Source organism: Empidonax traillii, unplaced genomic scaffold, assembly GCF_003031625.1.
Source record: "Empidonax traillii isolate 1590-97213 ecotype Southwest subspecies unplaced genomic scaffold, ASM303162v1 scaffold22:size5013007, whole genome shotgun sequence".
NCBI lineage: Eukaryota > Metazoa > Chordata > Aves > Passeriformes > Tyrannidae > Empidonax > Empidonax traillii.
In genome coordinates, this window is record NW_020955215.1 from 1594538 (window position 1) to 1611001 (window position 16464).

Below are 16464 nucleotides of genomic sequence, written 5' to 3' on the forward strand. Positions count from 1 at the left end.
TGCAAGGAGCAATTTCTCAGTATGCTGCAGAGTCACAAGCTCATTTCAGTGCTTGCAAATGCGCTTCACTGGATGCAGAATATAGATTTCATGTTGTTTTCTTATTAAAACAGTTTTGGACTCTCGACCTTAATACCCTATATGGTCAGATATGAAGACAACTCACTACTAGGAGCACTGCCAGCTGATGTCCTAATCATTCCTCTGTTGCAGTGTATTCCATCCCTTGAAGATGGAGGGCGGTATGGAAATCCAAAAGGATGAGTTGTATTTCAGTACCTCTACCCTGAGGAGTTTCAAAATCCAGCTCTGAATTATCCTGAGTGTAGAGCCAAGTAGAGATCCACTGTGATGTGGGATTTTAAGAATATCCCTTGGAGACTAACTAGAAAGACATCTTTTCGTGCTGTATGACAGGAAGCTGTAATAGAGTCCGATATGAATAACCTTTACTAAGGCAGAGAGAACACAAACTGCATCCCTATGGAATGCCAAGAACATGAGCTGTGGGCCAGGCAAACAGAAGCTTAAATAGTTTATAATTTTAGGTGCTCACTGGGCACTAAGAAACTAAACTAATTATTAGACAACCCTGGCTTGTCAACAATGCATAAATTGCCTCTAATTGCACATTTCTTCTTTCTTCTCATTCCATCTTTTCCTCTGCCTGCATCCATGGGAACATTTATTCCCGCAATCTCATCCCTGTGTGCTCATGCTCCCCCCATTCCACCCCATCACAGTGTGCAGGAAAAACCTGAGAGGAAGAAACTCCTTCCAAAACAGTAAGGAAAGAAGTGTTTCTATCCTGGAAGTAGGTGAAAATATTTCTTCAGCAGCCATTTAGTTTCTTTCTTCTTTCTTTCCTCTGCTAGTCTCCTCCACCAGCATGTTTCACAATTAATTACAACATTCAGTAGCCTGTTGACAGCATGTCAGCAAGACTCTAGAAGGGATGCAGTACAGTGTCTCTGGTCCATGATAAGGCCAGTTTTACAACTGCTTCCCTTCTCTCCTGAAGCATTGCAGGGATAATAAAAGATCTGTCCTCCCTACACTGTTACTAGAGACAGTGCATTAAAATTTTACTTCACATCAGCAGTTCTGAGTCATCTCCACACACAGAGGCTTTCCTTGTTGAATAGAGGAGGTTCATTATCACACACAGCAGCTACTCCTGTCCAGCTACCCAGGCTGAGGTGCTTAACACCCTCAACCATTCCATTTGCCTCTTCAGATCCAATGACTGGAGCTCTACATTAATGCTCACCCTCAGGTGGATTCCTCATTTTCCTGAATCTTGTCTCTTTACACTCCAGATCCTGGCTACTCCAAAAGCCATTGCTTCCAAGAAAGGTCCTTTATGGTACCTGACTGCCCTTTTTAGTTCTTTGATGTCCTAAACTATAAAAGCAAAAGGGGTTTTAGTCAGTGTCTCACATCATGAGGCAAAAAGAGGTGCAGAGACCAGATGCAAAGGTGTGACATGTTAATCTGGATCCAGGCAGATACATATTCACTTACGTTAAGGCACCGAGATGTGAAGAAGTGGATCAGTGAACCAGGAAAGTCCAGAGCATGCAGGGAACCCACTGCCTAGAAAGCAGCTTTTGAGACCACTGGGATTTCACCCATTCCTCTGCTGCATAAAGGATGGCAGAGGTGCCTTCCAGTCCTTTTCCTGCCCCTGCCCCATAGCTCTCCCAGCTCCCTGGCTGTGTTAGCCTGTGCATCCATATCATCTGTAAAGTAACTGGGCACAGGAGGAGGAAACTGGGGATTAACGGGAACATTTCCGGTGAAAGGGATAACCAAGTGCACATGGCACAGAGAGCCCTCCTGCAGCCAGAGCTGCTAATGAGATGTTTCCCCTGTGGTTGTGAAGGGCTCATAACCAAGTTCCTGTCCTATTCTGCTTCCCAGTGTCGTGGTTATGACAGCTGTCTCACAGAGGGAATTGCTTACATTAAGGCACTGAGACGTGAAGAAGTGGATGAGTGAACTGGAAAAGTCCAGAACATGCAGGGAACTCCCTGCTCACAAGTCAGCTTTTGAGACCACCAGGATTTTACCTATTCCTCTGCTATATAAAGGATGGTAGAGATGCTTTATAGATATAACTGTTTTACATATATATATATGTGTATATATATATATATATATTATACATATTTTGTTTCTTGCCCACCCCTGTGGCTGCCCTTTTCACCCTGGGCACTGACAGCATGCTGAGTCGTCCCCCCCCCTCCAGATCCTGCACAAATTCTGAAGAATTTGAGCTTCAGAAAGCAGCGACCAGCAATAAAAGAGCCAAGAGCTGGGTCTCACAGGGCAGGGCCAGATGCCTTCATTCCTGCCCACACATCAAAGCTCCTGTGAACTAGGGTCTCCCACATCTCCCACAAAAACTGCTGACTTCATTCAAAACTACAATAATAACATAGACTATGATGATTGTTTAATTAATGAGCTTTAAATCTCTGGGGGAAAAGAAAGGATCGGTGACTTGGCTGGTGACAGGAGTGATGGAGCCAGAGCACATGACCTCCTGGTCCCACACTTGGTCTGAAGGAGGAGATTGTTACTCTTGGCACCAGAGGCCAGTGAGACACAGCCACTCTGTGTGCTTTGAGCTGCTTTACCTGCTCCAATAAACCATCCACATCCACCCTGGCTGGGAAATGTCACCGCTGAACCCAAGTTGCTAGCAGGTAAAGGACAGGAGTGCTGTTTGTTTTAGTTCAGCTTATTTAAAGCCTTATAATTGCTTTTCATATGGCTATATTCATTATTATTTATTTTGGACTTCAAGCAGGATTTTCCCTTTTAAAACTGCACCCACTTGAACTCGGCAGCTGCTTTAACTCATGCAATAGGAATGAACTGAGATTTACAAGGAAAAGGAATGCATACCTTCCTATTAGATGTTTCTTTTTACTAGGGTCTGTCAACCACAGCCTATCAACTGCCCTAAACCTCTAAATCTGGAAAGGAACACAGCTTTTTTTCCCAGATGAACAGTCTGGGATACACTGCACAGCACAGTTAGAGCTGGTGCAGCGACATCAGGCATGGCCAGACACCGGGTCTCCTCCACATCTCTGCTGTGCCTGTAAAATCACCCACGATCTCTCAACCTTAGCCAATTTTTTGGAAACTATTAAAGTTGGTATGGAAACTAAAGGAGCGAGTTAATCTCAAAAGGAAGCCTTCACCTCAGTCACCTCTTGTTTTTTTGTGGGAGAAAGCCCGGTGGTACGTTCAGTTGGTGGTGGCAACATCTCCCGACCCACCTGAATCTGCAGCTGAGTGTCCAAACCACCCGCAAATGCTGTTTCCCCAGCCCTAATAAGGACGCTGTGCTTGGATTGCTGTGATCTCCTCAGTCTCAGTTTCTTTCAGCTATGCAAGAGCAGTTGAGGAGATGAACCTAAGGATCTGCTGCAAAAAAATCTTGTGAGAAACAAGGGGTTTACAAACAACTGACAGACAAAAGCTCCTGTTTCTTGTTCCCTGATGTGCACAGCCCTGTGTTGTCAGCTCTGGGACGTAGACACTGCTGCTATACCACACGTCAGTCTTGAGAAGCTGAAACAGCTGCTGTAAAGGCAGCAAAGGGACACACACCTTCCCTGTGTGCTCCCACAGAGAGCTGGGAAGTCCCTGGGGTCCTACCCCACCACCCTCCTGGCTAATCCTTCATGGAGCACAGGGATGTGCACAGGTCTCTCCCTGTGAGTGCCGTGTCCACAGAGTACATGCATCCTGCTGGTTTTCTGTGGTTACATCACGAATAAAACTGTGATGACTAATGAATTCATCACTGACAGGGACAACAGGGACACTAGGGAGCTGAGGTGATTTGCAGAGAGGTTAAAAACTGGAATGAAAGGCCCTTGTGCTCCTGCTGGGAAACAAATGGGTTCTTCCTGAGTGCAGAAGATGGACAAGGCCAATACAGCACACCAGCTCTCTGCTGGCACTGGGGTGCACTGGAGGAAAGCACACAAGCCCTTTAGCTGCCACATCACCAAGACTGTTTTATTTCAAGGATGAAGTTGATTTGTTTCTATCTGCATTTATGGAATCCCCAAAAAATAATGTACCTTTCCATGAGCTTCATGAGTGCTGCACTTCTCTGGCTGGGCAACAGAGATGCCAGGCACAGGCAAGAGCCTTCAACCCCTGACTCAGAGGTATCTGGCAGTGGTGTGGAGAAGAGCTCAGAGTGATTTTCCGGGTAACAAACACCTCAGGAGAGGAGTCCAGGCGGGTTACTGGAAACCCCATGGATGAAACTGAGGTGGCCTGGAATGAGGTATTCTGCCTCGTGACAGGGCAATGGCATTTCTGTCTCCTCCCTTCTCTAATTCTCATCTGATGTTTACATCTAGCTTTGCATTCTGGAAATGCAGGATCTCCCTCGTTGCGCCTCCTGCTCCTCCAGGTCTCTGGGACACCTTTCCCTACTTTCTACTTTCCATCAGAGGGTTGGTTACACAAGTGATTATGAAACCAAATGGCTTTGACCTTTGAAGTGGGAAATCAATGGCTGGGCAGGGCTCAATTCACTGCAGAAATATTTATAGGCACACCAGGAACGTTGTATTAATTTCTCTCATTCCGGGCAGAAGGCTGGGAGCCAGCACGTGTTATGCTCCACTCATACATTAAGATCTTAATTATGACTCGTGGTTTACCTGCCCTGGCCTTCTGCCTTCTGCCGTGCCCTGAGGAGCAGCTCAGCTGCAGTATGGAAGTCAGAGATTTTTTGGGGAAAGAAGGTTTTAGAACTGGAAACTCAAGTGCAGAAAACTCCTCCTGGGGGCCTCTGGTGTCCCCAGGGACTCAAAGAGCCGGACACAGGTGACTGTGGGAGAGAAGTGCAGGCACAGGGGTTGGTCTCCTGCAGAAATTCTCTGCTTTCTGTGCTGACTGCCAGGGCTGGACCATCACTGCTCCAGCATCTCCAGGGATGCAATCAAAAAGTCCTCATGAATCAGGCACATGGAGGGGTGGGGTGGGAGGTTGAGGCAAAAAGCTGAGCTTCTAATTCTTGGCTGGTGAGCTGAGGGAGAACTTTCCTGTTCCCTGGGGAACAGGGAAGAATTCTGGAGGATACAAGGTTCTCAAAATGTTGAGTCTGTGCCTCCATTGAAAAGGTTACCAGCGAGAGCAGGATAGAAAAGCCAGGCTTGCAGGTTCTCTGTTTATCTGGTCGGACATGCAACCATTTTTCCTCCCAAGTGTTCTGCCGTGAGCTGGCGGAAGGGGTGAATTTGAGCTTGCCAAGGCTAATTTTAGTAAGAGACAGTCTTACACAGTTTCCCCCAGGGCTAGCAACATAAAAAAAGAAAAAAAGATTAAAAATAAAATCAGCCACAGATTAAAATCACCCAATTACCATACTATAGCAAATAAAAACACTAGCCAGAGATGTAATCGCAGGTGCTATTAAAATGCAGTAACATACAAAGCACCATTAACAGATACCATCTCCGAGGTGAATGCCACACACAATAGCCCATCTAAAAGCAATAAACTGACATTGTTTAAGGAGTTAAACAGTGTTTGTCTGACATTCCAGAGCAGTCTGGGGTGGGTAAAGAGTGGTGAGGTGGGTAAAGAGCGGTGCCTTTTATTTTCATGGCTTTCTCTGCATTTAGCCGGAGTTCTAAAGAGCAGAGGAAATGAGAATAGTATATAGTTGGTAGGATATGCGATACGACCTGGAAATGTGCTGCAAATTTCTCCCCGAGGGGGAATAATTTAAACTGGGTTCACATCAGATGTCAGGATCAGGCTGAGACGGGGCAAGTGATGTGTGAACTATGAAGACTGAATTCTGCCTGTTGTGCACCTCACCTCAGTGCTTACTATCCCTCTTGAGACTAGAAACGATCCTCAGTTAGGAACATTGGTCGATGGTAACCAGTAAAGTAAATATCTTTGCGTGTTCTGGAGGTGTTCATGTCCAGGACTCTCAGTTTGATCATTTTCCTCAAACACATTAACCTCTAAAGGATCTTTCTGCCCCCCAAACCTTGCATAACACAACTACTGACTTTCTTTCGGATATCAATGCATCTCCAGGCTAAGAGCAAAATCTCTATGACAATTACCATTGCAAATGTCCATTTTCTGTGTAAAATGGGAAGACTGGTGGCTACAGCCAGGCTGACGCATTACAAAGAAATGAGACAAGCCTGGCATAACCTAAGCCACGTTTGAATTGTGATTGTCTTTTTCCAGCAATGTTTTCAGGGTAAGGATGAGGGACACTGTGCGTTGTAACCACAGAGGGCAACAAACTTTTTAGCATCGGCCTGTGAAGTCTGCTCCAAAAAAAAAAAACCTGACAGACATTACTGGATGTCCTCTTTAAGTACCAGGAGAAATAAGGATTAATTGATTCTAACTCATTAAGGGAAAACAGAAAATTAAGGACACAAAGATCCATGTAATCTAGGAAGCAAATGCCAAGCACTGGAGCATTTTCTGCATGTGCATCTTGACACTCCAGCTCCGGAGCCACCAATGCACTTGCCCAAGGGCTCAGACCTTGTGGCTTTGCAGGGATTGCACTGCATGTGTTGGTGTAGCTGACTTTCAACCATGCCAAGCGCCCTGCCCAGTGGAAATGGTGATTGACAAAAATTAACCCCACCCCTGGGTTTGCTCCAGCTGAAGCACATCCCTGCAGCACCCGCCATGGCCATGTCACCCTGCAGCAAATCCTTCTCCAGCTCTCAAACCATACCTTGGAGCTGAGGGAAAACTTGCTCTGAGCAGCAGCCATGCAAACTATTTTGGGTTTGATATGCAGCAGATTTGATAAGAAAGCTCTCAGGAAAAAACAAATTTCCTCTTGGACTCAGTAGAACTGGGCACATATTCCGGCACATAGAGTTCCTTTTCCTATAAAGCTCATGAAGTAGCCTTCTAAAATTAGGAATGAGGTGGAGGCCTCTCCCCACTGCAAACAGGGACCTGTATCGTCAAGAGCAGGACAGTAGACCCTCACTGATGGAGAAGTGGAGAGCACAGAGCACCCTGTGCTTCTCTGTTCTTCCCTGGTGTGCCTCCTTTATCCATGCCCACTATTTACAGGCGTCAGAGCTTTACACCGGGTCAGTCACAAATTGCCTCCTGCCTAATGATACTGAGCATTATCTGAGGACCTCAGGACACCTTGCAAGAACAAAGGCAGGGAAGAGGTTATAAATTAAAAAGGCACCTCTAGTTTGGCCACAACTCAGTGCATTTGTCTTTGAATCAGACTTTGCCTCACACTACGAGTATGCAGTTCAGTGCGACCCCAGCCCAGGGTGCCATGAAATTATGGCTACATTTATGCCTTATCAGCTCTGCGGCCCCAGGTGCCCATTGCACCTGCCTAATGTCCCCTCTGGTCTGCTGGGTGGGGGTAAAGGAGTTGAAGCCCCCTCGGTGCTGATGCCTGGAGCACTCAAAAATCCTCCACTGTGTGGCAAGCTCCCCTGCTGCAGCCTCACCCCTCGGCTCTGCACCATGCGAGGAAACAAGATCCTGGGGAGAGGACAAGAAAAGACTGCTGGGCTCAGAGGTCATTGCCAGGGATAAGCCAAGAGGGAGGTGTGGGTTAGAGACAGTGATCTCCTCTGCTTGTGAAAACGATGTTCAATTATGGGAAAAACATAAGGAGAAGAAAAAGGTCTTGATAACAATGTTTATCTCTGGCTGTTATTCCGATGCTCTCTTCTGTTTCCTCTGCTGCCCTCATGTTGTGTCATTTTGTAGCCTGTATTCACCATCAGTGCTGATTTACAGGAGAGCAGTTCAGAATTTGGCCCAGAGACAATGAATCTCTGGTGTTCAGCTGTTCCAGCCAGTGTCATGTTCCATATAAAGTGCCTCAGTTTTCACTGGGGTCATTGCTCATGTTCAGCAGTTTCCTTTTTCTTTAGTCTAGTTGAAAAAAAATAAAATAATAAACTGCCTCCCTACAAGTCCTGGTACTCCAGAGGTTAATAGTTATGATCTCCCACACTCAGCAGATGCTCTGGGAGATGCGCAGAGAGGACCAGAGCATCCTCCTGCCTTGGTGCAGGAGATTCTTCCTTGCTCAGTTTCCTTTCCCACTTTCACAGCACCCTCAAGTGGGATGATGGAGGGACAGTGGCACCTGTGCAAGTGTTAGGGATGCTCCTGACAGGTGTTGTTTCAGGCATTTCACACCTCCCTGCAGCTGAACAAACAACAACCCCCCACTTTATCACTCAAACGCTAATTTCTGTATGCACCATTGCTCCAAACGAGCATAAAGGAGAGATTAATGGGGAGCTGTGAGTCAGAGGTGGCTCCCTCTCATGGCTTAGAGAGCAAGAGAGGAAAAGAAATCGGAAGCCAGGAGCTTGCACTCTTCTCCCACAGCTAAAATGTCTAGAGCCCCCTGGCCCCTGCCAGGCTGCTCTGAAGCAGCACAAGGAAGCCAAAAGAATCATGGAATCACAGAATAATTTGGAAGGGACATTAAAGATCATCTCGTTCCAACCCTCTGCCATGGGCAGGGAGACTTTCCCCTATCCCAGGTTGCTCCAAGCCCTGTCCAACCAGGCCTTGAACACTCCCAGGGATGGGGCAGCCACAACTCCTCTGGGCAACTTGTGCCAGGGTCTCACCACCCTCACAGGGAAGAATTTTTTCTGATGTCTAATCTAAACCTACTCTCTTTCAGTTTAAAGCCATTCCCACTTGTCCTGTCACTCAGGACCCTTGTAAATAGTCCATCTCCATCTTCTTCATAGACTGCACTCAGGTACTGGGAGGCTGCAGTTAGGTCACCAGAGGAAGGCAGAAGTGACCCACAGAAACTGTCCCTGTCTCTCCTCCTGTGGGCTGGTGAGCTGCCCCAGCACTGCCGAGTGCTGACAGCCACAGCTACACACAGGCAAAGGAATGCAGCAGTAAAAAGGGGGAAAACAGAGTGAATCCCCTCTGAGCAGGCAGTGCCGTGTTGTCTGAAGGGTGCCCGGTGTGGGTCAAGCTGGGGTGGGCAGCAGCCCACCTGCAGCAGGGGCTGGTGCGAGAGGGATCCTTCCCTCCTTCAGGCTGCTGCTGACACCTTACAACCATCCCCACAGTGACACGCCAGACAAACACTGCGAGTTATCAGTTCTCTGCAAGGAATTTTACAAATTCCTGTCCTACCAAACACTGTGTTGGAGACTGTCCCTTCCAAGCCCTTGCCAAGAGCCCGGTCTGGCCAGCTGCTTAATATCACAGTGCTTTGTGCTTTCCAGCTTGTGATAAGCATCTGGGCAGGCGGGGTTAAGTCCAGCGTCCTGCTAGTCACAGTCCTCAGGAAGGTCTTCAACGCCCGAAAGCCTGGCTGTTTTTTCCAATTATGTCAGCTGGGCTAATAAAAGTGATTACCTCCTTCTACCAACCCTGCTTTCTCATTGATCCTACAGGCTGTTCTTCAAATGTCACTCAGTGAGGAGGGAGCACACATCCAATTACGAAAAGCGAAAAGATCAGCGTGATGACAAAGCAGCAGGGTCAGTGGTGCAGATGTGCTGAAAATGCTGGAAAGCTAAGAACTGCTCAAAAGCACAGATAGTCATACAAACCTCAAAAGCAACTCAGACTTCCGGTGATGAAATTTATTTTTATGTGTGGCAAATTCCTGCCTTCATTTTGAACCTGTGGCCACTCGTCCCACTTGTTTATGAGCAGAAATCAGCTCAAGACATGGGCACACCCCAACACACCTCACAGAGGTGAGAAAGAATTGCCAGCACGTGCAAGAGCTTCAGAATCAAGGAAGAAAAAAATCAGCCTTTCTCTTCTTACTTCACCACAGCCTGTTAACCAGAGGTTGGAGGTTTTTTTGATACAGTACAACAAAGAAAATATATTTAACTGTAAACTGGGCTGGCTGATTTCTGCACCCTGGGCCACAAAAACTGCCAGAATCCTTCAGAGCTTCTGGAGAGAGATGCAGGACTGTTACCAGAGACCTGCAGAACATAGAGATGCCTTTGCTAAAACACTTGTTATGAAGCAGAGAACTCAACTTTGATTCTTCCAGAGTTCTTGTTTCCCACCAAGTCCCCAAACCTGCTTTTCCTCCTGTCAGCACTCAGGATGAACATATGTATGTCTATCAGGATAGGGGACCTAATGCACTTTGGATGTTTGGATTTGGTGTCTGAGTATTCCCATTCATTAGCCTAACCCACAGAAACAGCCCAGCAAAACCAGACAGTTACCTCGAGTGCTTTCTATAGATTTCAGGTCAGTTATTAAAATAGAAGTCTGATTGCCACACCTTCTGCTTTTCCTTCCCCATTCTGCTCCACACTCTCACTATTGCATCTCATCTTCACTTCTGCTTTTCCAGCAGCTTCTCGGTGTGCTACCCCTGAAAGGTGAACGCTGCTGGCCCCAGGCAGAGGGCGTGTAGAGGCCTGTGTTCACCAGAGCTGAGAATGGATATGACACCCAGCAAGTGCTCTTGGAGCCTGTGTCTGCCTCTGGGCCACACCCTCAGCTGATGTGTGGTCTGCGAAGGCCAGTGGGGTTCTACAGGCTAACGCCAGTGGGTTGCAGTTGCACCTGCTGGTGTGTGTGGAAAATGACAGCCCTATTTATTTCATTTATCCTTTGGGTGGAGGGAGCTCCTGGTAATTAGCTCAGGTCATTTGCACCAAAACAGTGGCTCCTCTAAGTGTTTTCCCAAAGGCTGCAGATGCCTGCAGTGGGAAGGGGTGCCCTGTGGATCCTCTGTTCATGTCTCTGCATTTTTAAAACCTCTGAGATAGTGGATGCGGAAGTGGAGTGTGGAAAGAGCGGGAAACCACTCGTTCAGGAAGGACCCTGCCTAGGCAGACACCTCATACCACTGAAACTGCCTTTCGTTTCCTGATTCCAGTACCTCATTTGCCCCTCTTCTTTAAACCACAAAACTTCCTCTCTGTGCATGCAGCTCTTCTCTACAAATATCTGCAGCGCAGTTATGGCCGGCAGGGCGAAGGCTGCTCCCCACTGCAGCCCCACTGCCACAGCTGGCACCCTGGCCCCTGGCACCGTGGTACCACCTTACCATGTGGGAAAAATGAGGCAGAATTATGAAAACCCATCACCCACCTCCACAAGCACCTCAGTCCCATCAGGCAGCATGATTTACCTCTGGCAGAGCAGCACGAGGCTGGGCAGTGCCAGTTCAGAACGACAGGCAGGAATGAAACTCCAGCAGTGGCGATATCTCCTGTTAGGCTAAAAGGAAGTTTTAAGGATTCCTTAGTCCTTATTTAGCAAATTTGTTTATTTTGGAGGGAAATACTTGTGATAGAGTCTGGGTCTGACCGCATGCCTGGTTGCAGCAGTCACAGAGCTCCCTGCCCTTTAAGTGCCCCTGGGACAGTCGAGGGGTGTCTGTGCCTTTGACCAGCTCTGGGTTTTTGGGGGCTGGGTGGTGACTCCTGCACTTGGATGCACCCCATCACCCTGGGTGCCAGCAGGGGGACTGAGAGCTGGGGATGAAGTTGCAATAACAGTGCTGTGCTGCGGGCTCTCAGGGATGGGCACACAGGTGACAGCCCGGCACGAGGTGTCACCAGTGAGGATGGGGGTTCTCAGGAAAGCCAAACTGCAGTGCCCAGCCAGGGACAAAGCCTCTGTGAGCTTCAGCATCCTCAGGATTTTCCTGGTGCCGTGTGTCCTGGTGACACCCCAGGAGCACACAGGATGTGTGGGCGGGGTGAGAGGTGTAGGGACACTCTGGGGCTGGGAGGAGTTTGGGGGCATTCGTGGTGCAGGGGTTGCAGGGGCACTGCTGAAGTAGGGAGTGCTTGGTTGGCACTGTAGGTAGCAGGCACGGGGACAGCGCACAGCAGGCTGCACGTGGGGGTGTGTGGCTGACACGCGTGGGCGGGGGGGAACGTGAGGACACCGCGAGGGGAGGGATCACACCTGGAGCAGGGGGAGCCCACGGTGCGGACAGCACACGAGAGGCGCGGGGACACCGCGGGGATGCAGCGCGCGTGGTCGGGGGGAGCGGTGACACGCGTGGGGCAGGCGGAGGGGGAGCTCGGGGGGTGCGGGGGGGGGCTCGGGGTGCGGGTGCCGGCAGCCATTGGCTGCGGCGGGCTGATGTCACGGGCGGGTGTCACTTTATAAGATCCGCGGCGCCGAACGGGCTGGGAGACGGACGGGCGGGCGGGCGGCAGTCCCGCGCGGGACGGGGAGGACGGGACGGGACGGGTCGGAAGCGGAGCGGAGCGGTCCGGTCCTAGGTTCGCACGGCGGGAGCGTCCCCGCACCTGCTATCCCGTATGCGTGGCGCCCCGAGTAGCGCTGCTGCTGCGGAGCCCTAAGCAAAGCCGAGCCCCCCCCCCGCCGCCCCCGGGGGGCTGCTGGCGGGGCCATGGCGGTGGCAGGCACCGAGCTGCCCGGCGGCAACGTCAGTGCCAACCAGAGCGCCGCCGACCCCACGGTGTCACGGGACGTATGGATGGTGGGCATGGGGATCCTCATGTCGGTGATCGTGCTGGCCATCGTCTTCGGCAACGTGCTGGTGATCACTGCTATCGCCCGGTTCCAGAGGCTGCAGACTGTCACCAACTACTTCATCACCTCGCTGGCCTGCGCTGACCTGGTGATGGGGCTGGCCGTGGTGCCCTTCGGCGCCTGCCACATCATCATGGAGATGTGGCAGTTTGGGAACTTCTGGTGTGAGTTCTGGACCTCCTTGGACGTGCTCTGTGTCACGGCCAGCATTGAGACCCTCTGTGTCATTGCCGTGGACCGGTACTTCGCCATCACCTCCCCTTTCAAGTACCAGAGCCTGCTGACTAAGAGCAAGGCACGCGTGGTCGTCCTCATCGTGTGGGTGGTCTCGGCCCTCACCTCCTTCTTGCCCATCCAAATGCACTGGTACCGGGCAGACCATGCAGAGGCCATCCGGTGCTATGAGAAGGACACATGTTGTGACTTTTTCACCAACCAGGCCTATGCCATTGCCTCCTCCATCATCTCCTTCTACCTGCCACTCGTCGTCATGGTGTTTGTGTATGCCAGGGTCTTCCAGGTGGCCAAGAAGCAGTTGCAGAAGATAGACAGGAGCGAGGGGAGGTTTCACACCCAGAACAAGGAGCAGGAGCAGAAAGGGGGAGCCGGGTACCGCCGTGCCTCCAAGTTCTTGAAGGAGCACAAGGCCCTCAAGACCCTGGGCATCATCATGGGCACCTTCACGCTGTGCTGGCTGCCCTTCTTCATCGTCAACATCGTGCACGTCATCCAGGACAACATCATTCCCAAGTATGTGTACATCCTCTTGAACTGGCTGGGCTATGTCAACTCTGCCTTCAACCCTTTGATCTACTGCCGGAGCCCGGACTTCAGGTACGCCTTCCAGGAGCTCCTGTGCTTCCGCCGGTCTGCCCTGAAGATGTACGCCAACGGCTACTCCAACAGCAACGGCAGGAGCGACTACAATGAGGAGGACAACGGCTACCCCCTGGCATCGGATAAAGCCTGCGAGTTGCTCTGCGAAGAGGGTTCCTTCCCTCACCCCGAGGACTTTTTGCGCTGCAAAGGTACTGTGCCTAGCGGGTAGGGTACTGTGGGCTCTGGCGTGGCACACAGTGGTTGTACAGAGGAATCTTTCTAAGGAAAATCAACTCCCCCCCCCCTTAATAATAATAGTGATCCTCTTCTAGAGTGCTCCTAAAATCTAATGGCTGCAAGAAATCCCAAACTCAAACCTTATGCAAATGGAGGCTGGCCCCGGGTAGGGCAGGTGGGCTGCTGGCAGCCTCCCTAATTAGGGGCACGACCGAGGGTCGCTTGAGAGGGGTCGGGGGGATTTGAGGCTGTGCAGAATGCACGTTCCCGGAAGGACTTCCTGGCCGTGGCCGGTGTTGAACTACCTCTTGACCTTGCTGTGAGCAGCCGGTGGCTCCTGCGGGAGAGCCGTGCTGGGCGGCGGGAGCGGGGCTGGGGCTGGACCCCCCCTGCCCCGGCGGCAGCCCCGCTGAGGAGCCGGGCGTCCCGCGGGACTCCTCCAGGTCCCCTTTTCATAACCGAGCTGGTGGCCGTGGGAGCCGTCCCCGGCCAGGTGGGCATCTCGGGCGGTGGTGCCAGTGTTGTCCAGCCCGGGGGACTGCGCGGAGGTGGCACTCTGCGACAAAATAGCGTGGAAGGGGTGCTGGGACTGGGGGCTGAGCGCGGGTCGGCAGGGCTGGATCACGGCCGCGGCTGTGACCGGCGGTGGGACAGTTCTGTCAACGCCCAGAAACCGCGAATTCTTCTTTGCCAAGCACTACAGGATTTTGTGCTGAAATAATAATAATAGGAATAAATGGACTATTTGCCTAAAATGTGAGCCTGTGACTGTGGGACTCAGGAATGTTGTACTGGGAAGTCGGGTGACATGCTGCTGCAACCACAGACCGTCGTTCTGCATCCAACCAAAAGCTCTTAAAGCACCCAGTTTGTTTAACTACAAGTCTCAGATGACAGTGAGCCCGAGGAGGTGGGAGGAGAGGAGGGTTTTTATTTTCCATGGCACCCAGCTCAGCTCCGACCGTGGGACGGCTGCAGGTCTGTTGGGTTGGCTGTGGAGGTTTTTTTCCCCGTGTAAGACGCTCTGTCTTGGTGTCCCCGCGCTGCGGGGCTGGCGGCGGGCGGGCAGGGCTGGCGGGCGGCAGCAGACACGGGCAGGCAGGTTTGGGTGGCAGGACAGGACAGCTCTGCTGTCGAGTGCTGGCTCTCTGGGAGTCCCTAGCTGGAGGGAAGCAGCAATTTGGGCTGGGGAAGCGGGGAATGTAGCTCCCCCACTGCCTGCAGCCGCCGTGCTGCGTGACAGGCTGGACCCGCGGGCCGGGAGGTTGTGCAAGCGCGGGGTCCTTTCAGAAACACTCGGGAGTGGTTCGGGGAAACGGTGCCCACGGGACCTGCCGGCGCTCCCTGGGACCGTGATGTCCCGCGGGGGAACGCTCGGGCACTGCCCGTGTGTGGATCCCCCGAATTTCCACGCGTTTTCCCCGCACTACCGGGGTGTTGGTTGCGTTGCTGCTTGGGCCGTGCCGTGGTCAGTGGGTGGGTCACCAGGGTGTCGCTGGGTCCGTGGCAAAACTAGCTTTGCAAACGCAGTGGGGTGACCAGCCCGGAGCTGACCCCCCCAGGCTGGTACCCCCCGGTGCTGGAGACAGAGGGGCTTAGGAGCAGCGCTGTGCGCTGTCCTGAAGGCTGGGAGGGGGGTGGAGTAGGGTTTCTGGTTACTGACACCTCTTTGCAGTCCCCGTGTCGCCTTGGCTCTCTTGGCTGCTCAGAGAAGGACTTGTCCCAAGCGCTGGTGCTGTCAGGGGCAACCCCAGGGAATGCTGGAGGGGAATCCCACCCCCCGAACGGCATGGGGGTGTCATTACTGATGGTCTCTGCTGCTGCTGCAAGGTGTGGGGACAAGCTCCACAAACTCTCACACCCTTCATGGTAAAACCCCACCTGGCTTGTGCGGGGCTGGGATATGGAAACTCCTAGTGCTCCCCTCTTTTTTTTCCCTGAGTGGTACTGATCCTGCTTGAAACGGGTGCTAGGAAGGAGGAAGAGTTGTAAAAGCCCCTCTACTCCTTTGACTCAGCTGCACTTTACTGCCTTTGCAGTTCAGCACTACAGCAGAGGCAGAGAATGTGGCTGAGTCCTTCCCTCCTGCCTCTCTACCTTGTTGCCTGCACCTGTCTGTGCCCTTACCTGCTGCCGTGGGAGGGATGTCAGCAGTGCCCCAAGTCCTCTGAGCGTGAGGAAGGGTGTGATCTAACGCTGTGGTGTGTGAGGCCCCAGGTCAGCTCCTCAGATAAACATTAACAGGCTGCCCGAGCAGGGGAGACCCAGAGCGGGACAAGGACTGCCAGTCAGGTGCTGTTTGCTTCATATTGCACAAGGACTGAAAGGTGACAGGCTGGTGTGATGTGGAGACCGTGTAGGTACACACAGTATAGGTACTTATGCAGGGGCTGGAGATGCACTTCAGAACAGTGCAGGTCATGATTATTATGTAGGATTGAGGGGAAGTGACAATTAACCTCTTGATTGTGGAGATCAATATCTTCTGTGTTGTTCTGTCTCCTGCATTTTGAGTCTTGCCAGTCACTTTTATTTTGCAATACCCGGGGACAGAGTGGGTTGGCAGGTAGCAAGGGCACAGAGGGAGGAGGTGCCCCACAGCGGTGGGGGGTCAGCCAGCCTCGAACAGGCTCAGTAAAAACTCTCACCAGCTTTGAGACAGGACCCTCCTGCACAAAAAAATCCCACATCCACATGTTGGGGTCTTTATTTTCACTGTTATTTATTACTGGCATTTCAGTAGCACATGTTGTGGTCCAGGACTTTGTTGTCCAAATAATCTCTCTGTTTGTTTGGCTGCCTCTGTTTATACTTCAGATGTTGTGGCTCTGTGTAGCCAAAACGGAGAGATGAGCA

The 16464-nt window shown here is 51.4% G+C and overlaps 1 protein-coding gene across 1 annotated transcript in view; it reads left to right on the forward strand.

Moving 5' to 3' along the window:
• The first annotated feature begins 12285 nt into the window (after window positions 1-12285).
• ADRB2 (adrenoceptor beta 2) overlaps window positions 12286-16464 on the forward strand; it is a 29605-nt gene continuing 25426 nt past the window's right edge. Inside the window, exon 1 of the mRNA XM_027901477.1 lies at window positions 12286-13580. Within this exon, the coding sequence (XP_027757278.1) occupies window positions 12410-13580 (1171 nt within the window). The 5' untranslated portion in view covers window positions 12286-12409. The remainder of the gene's footprint in view (window positions 13581-16464) is intronic.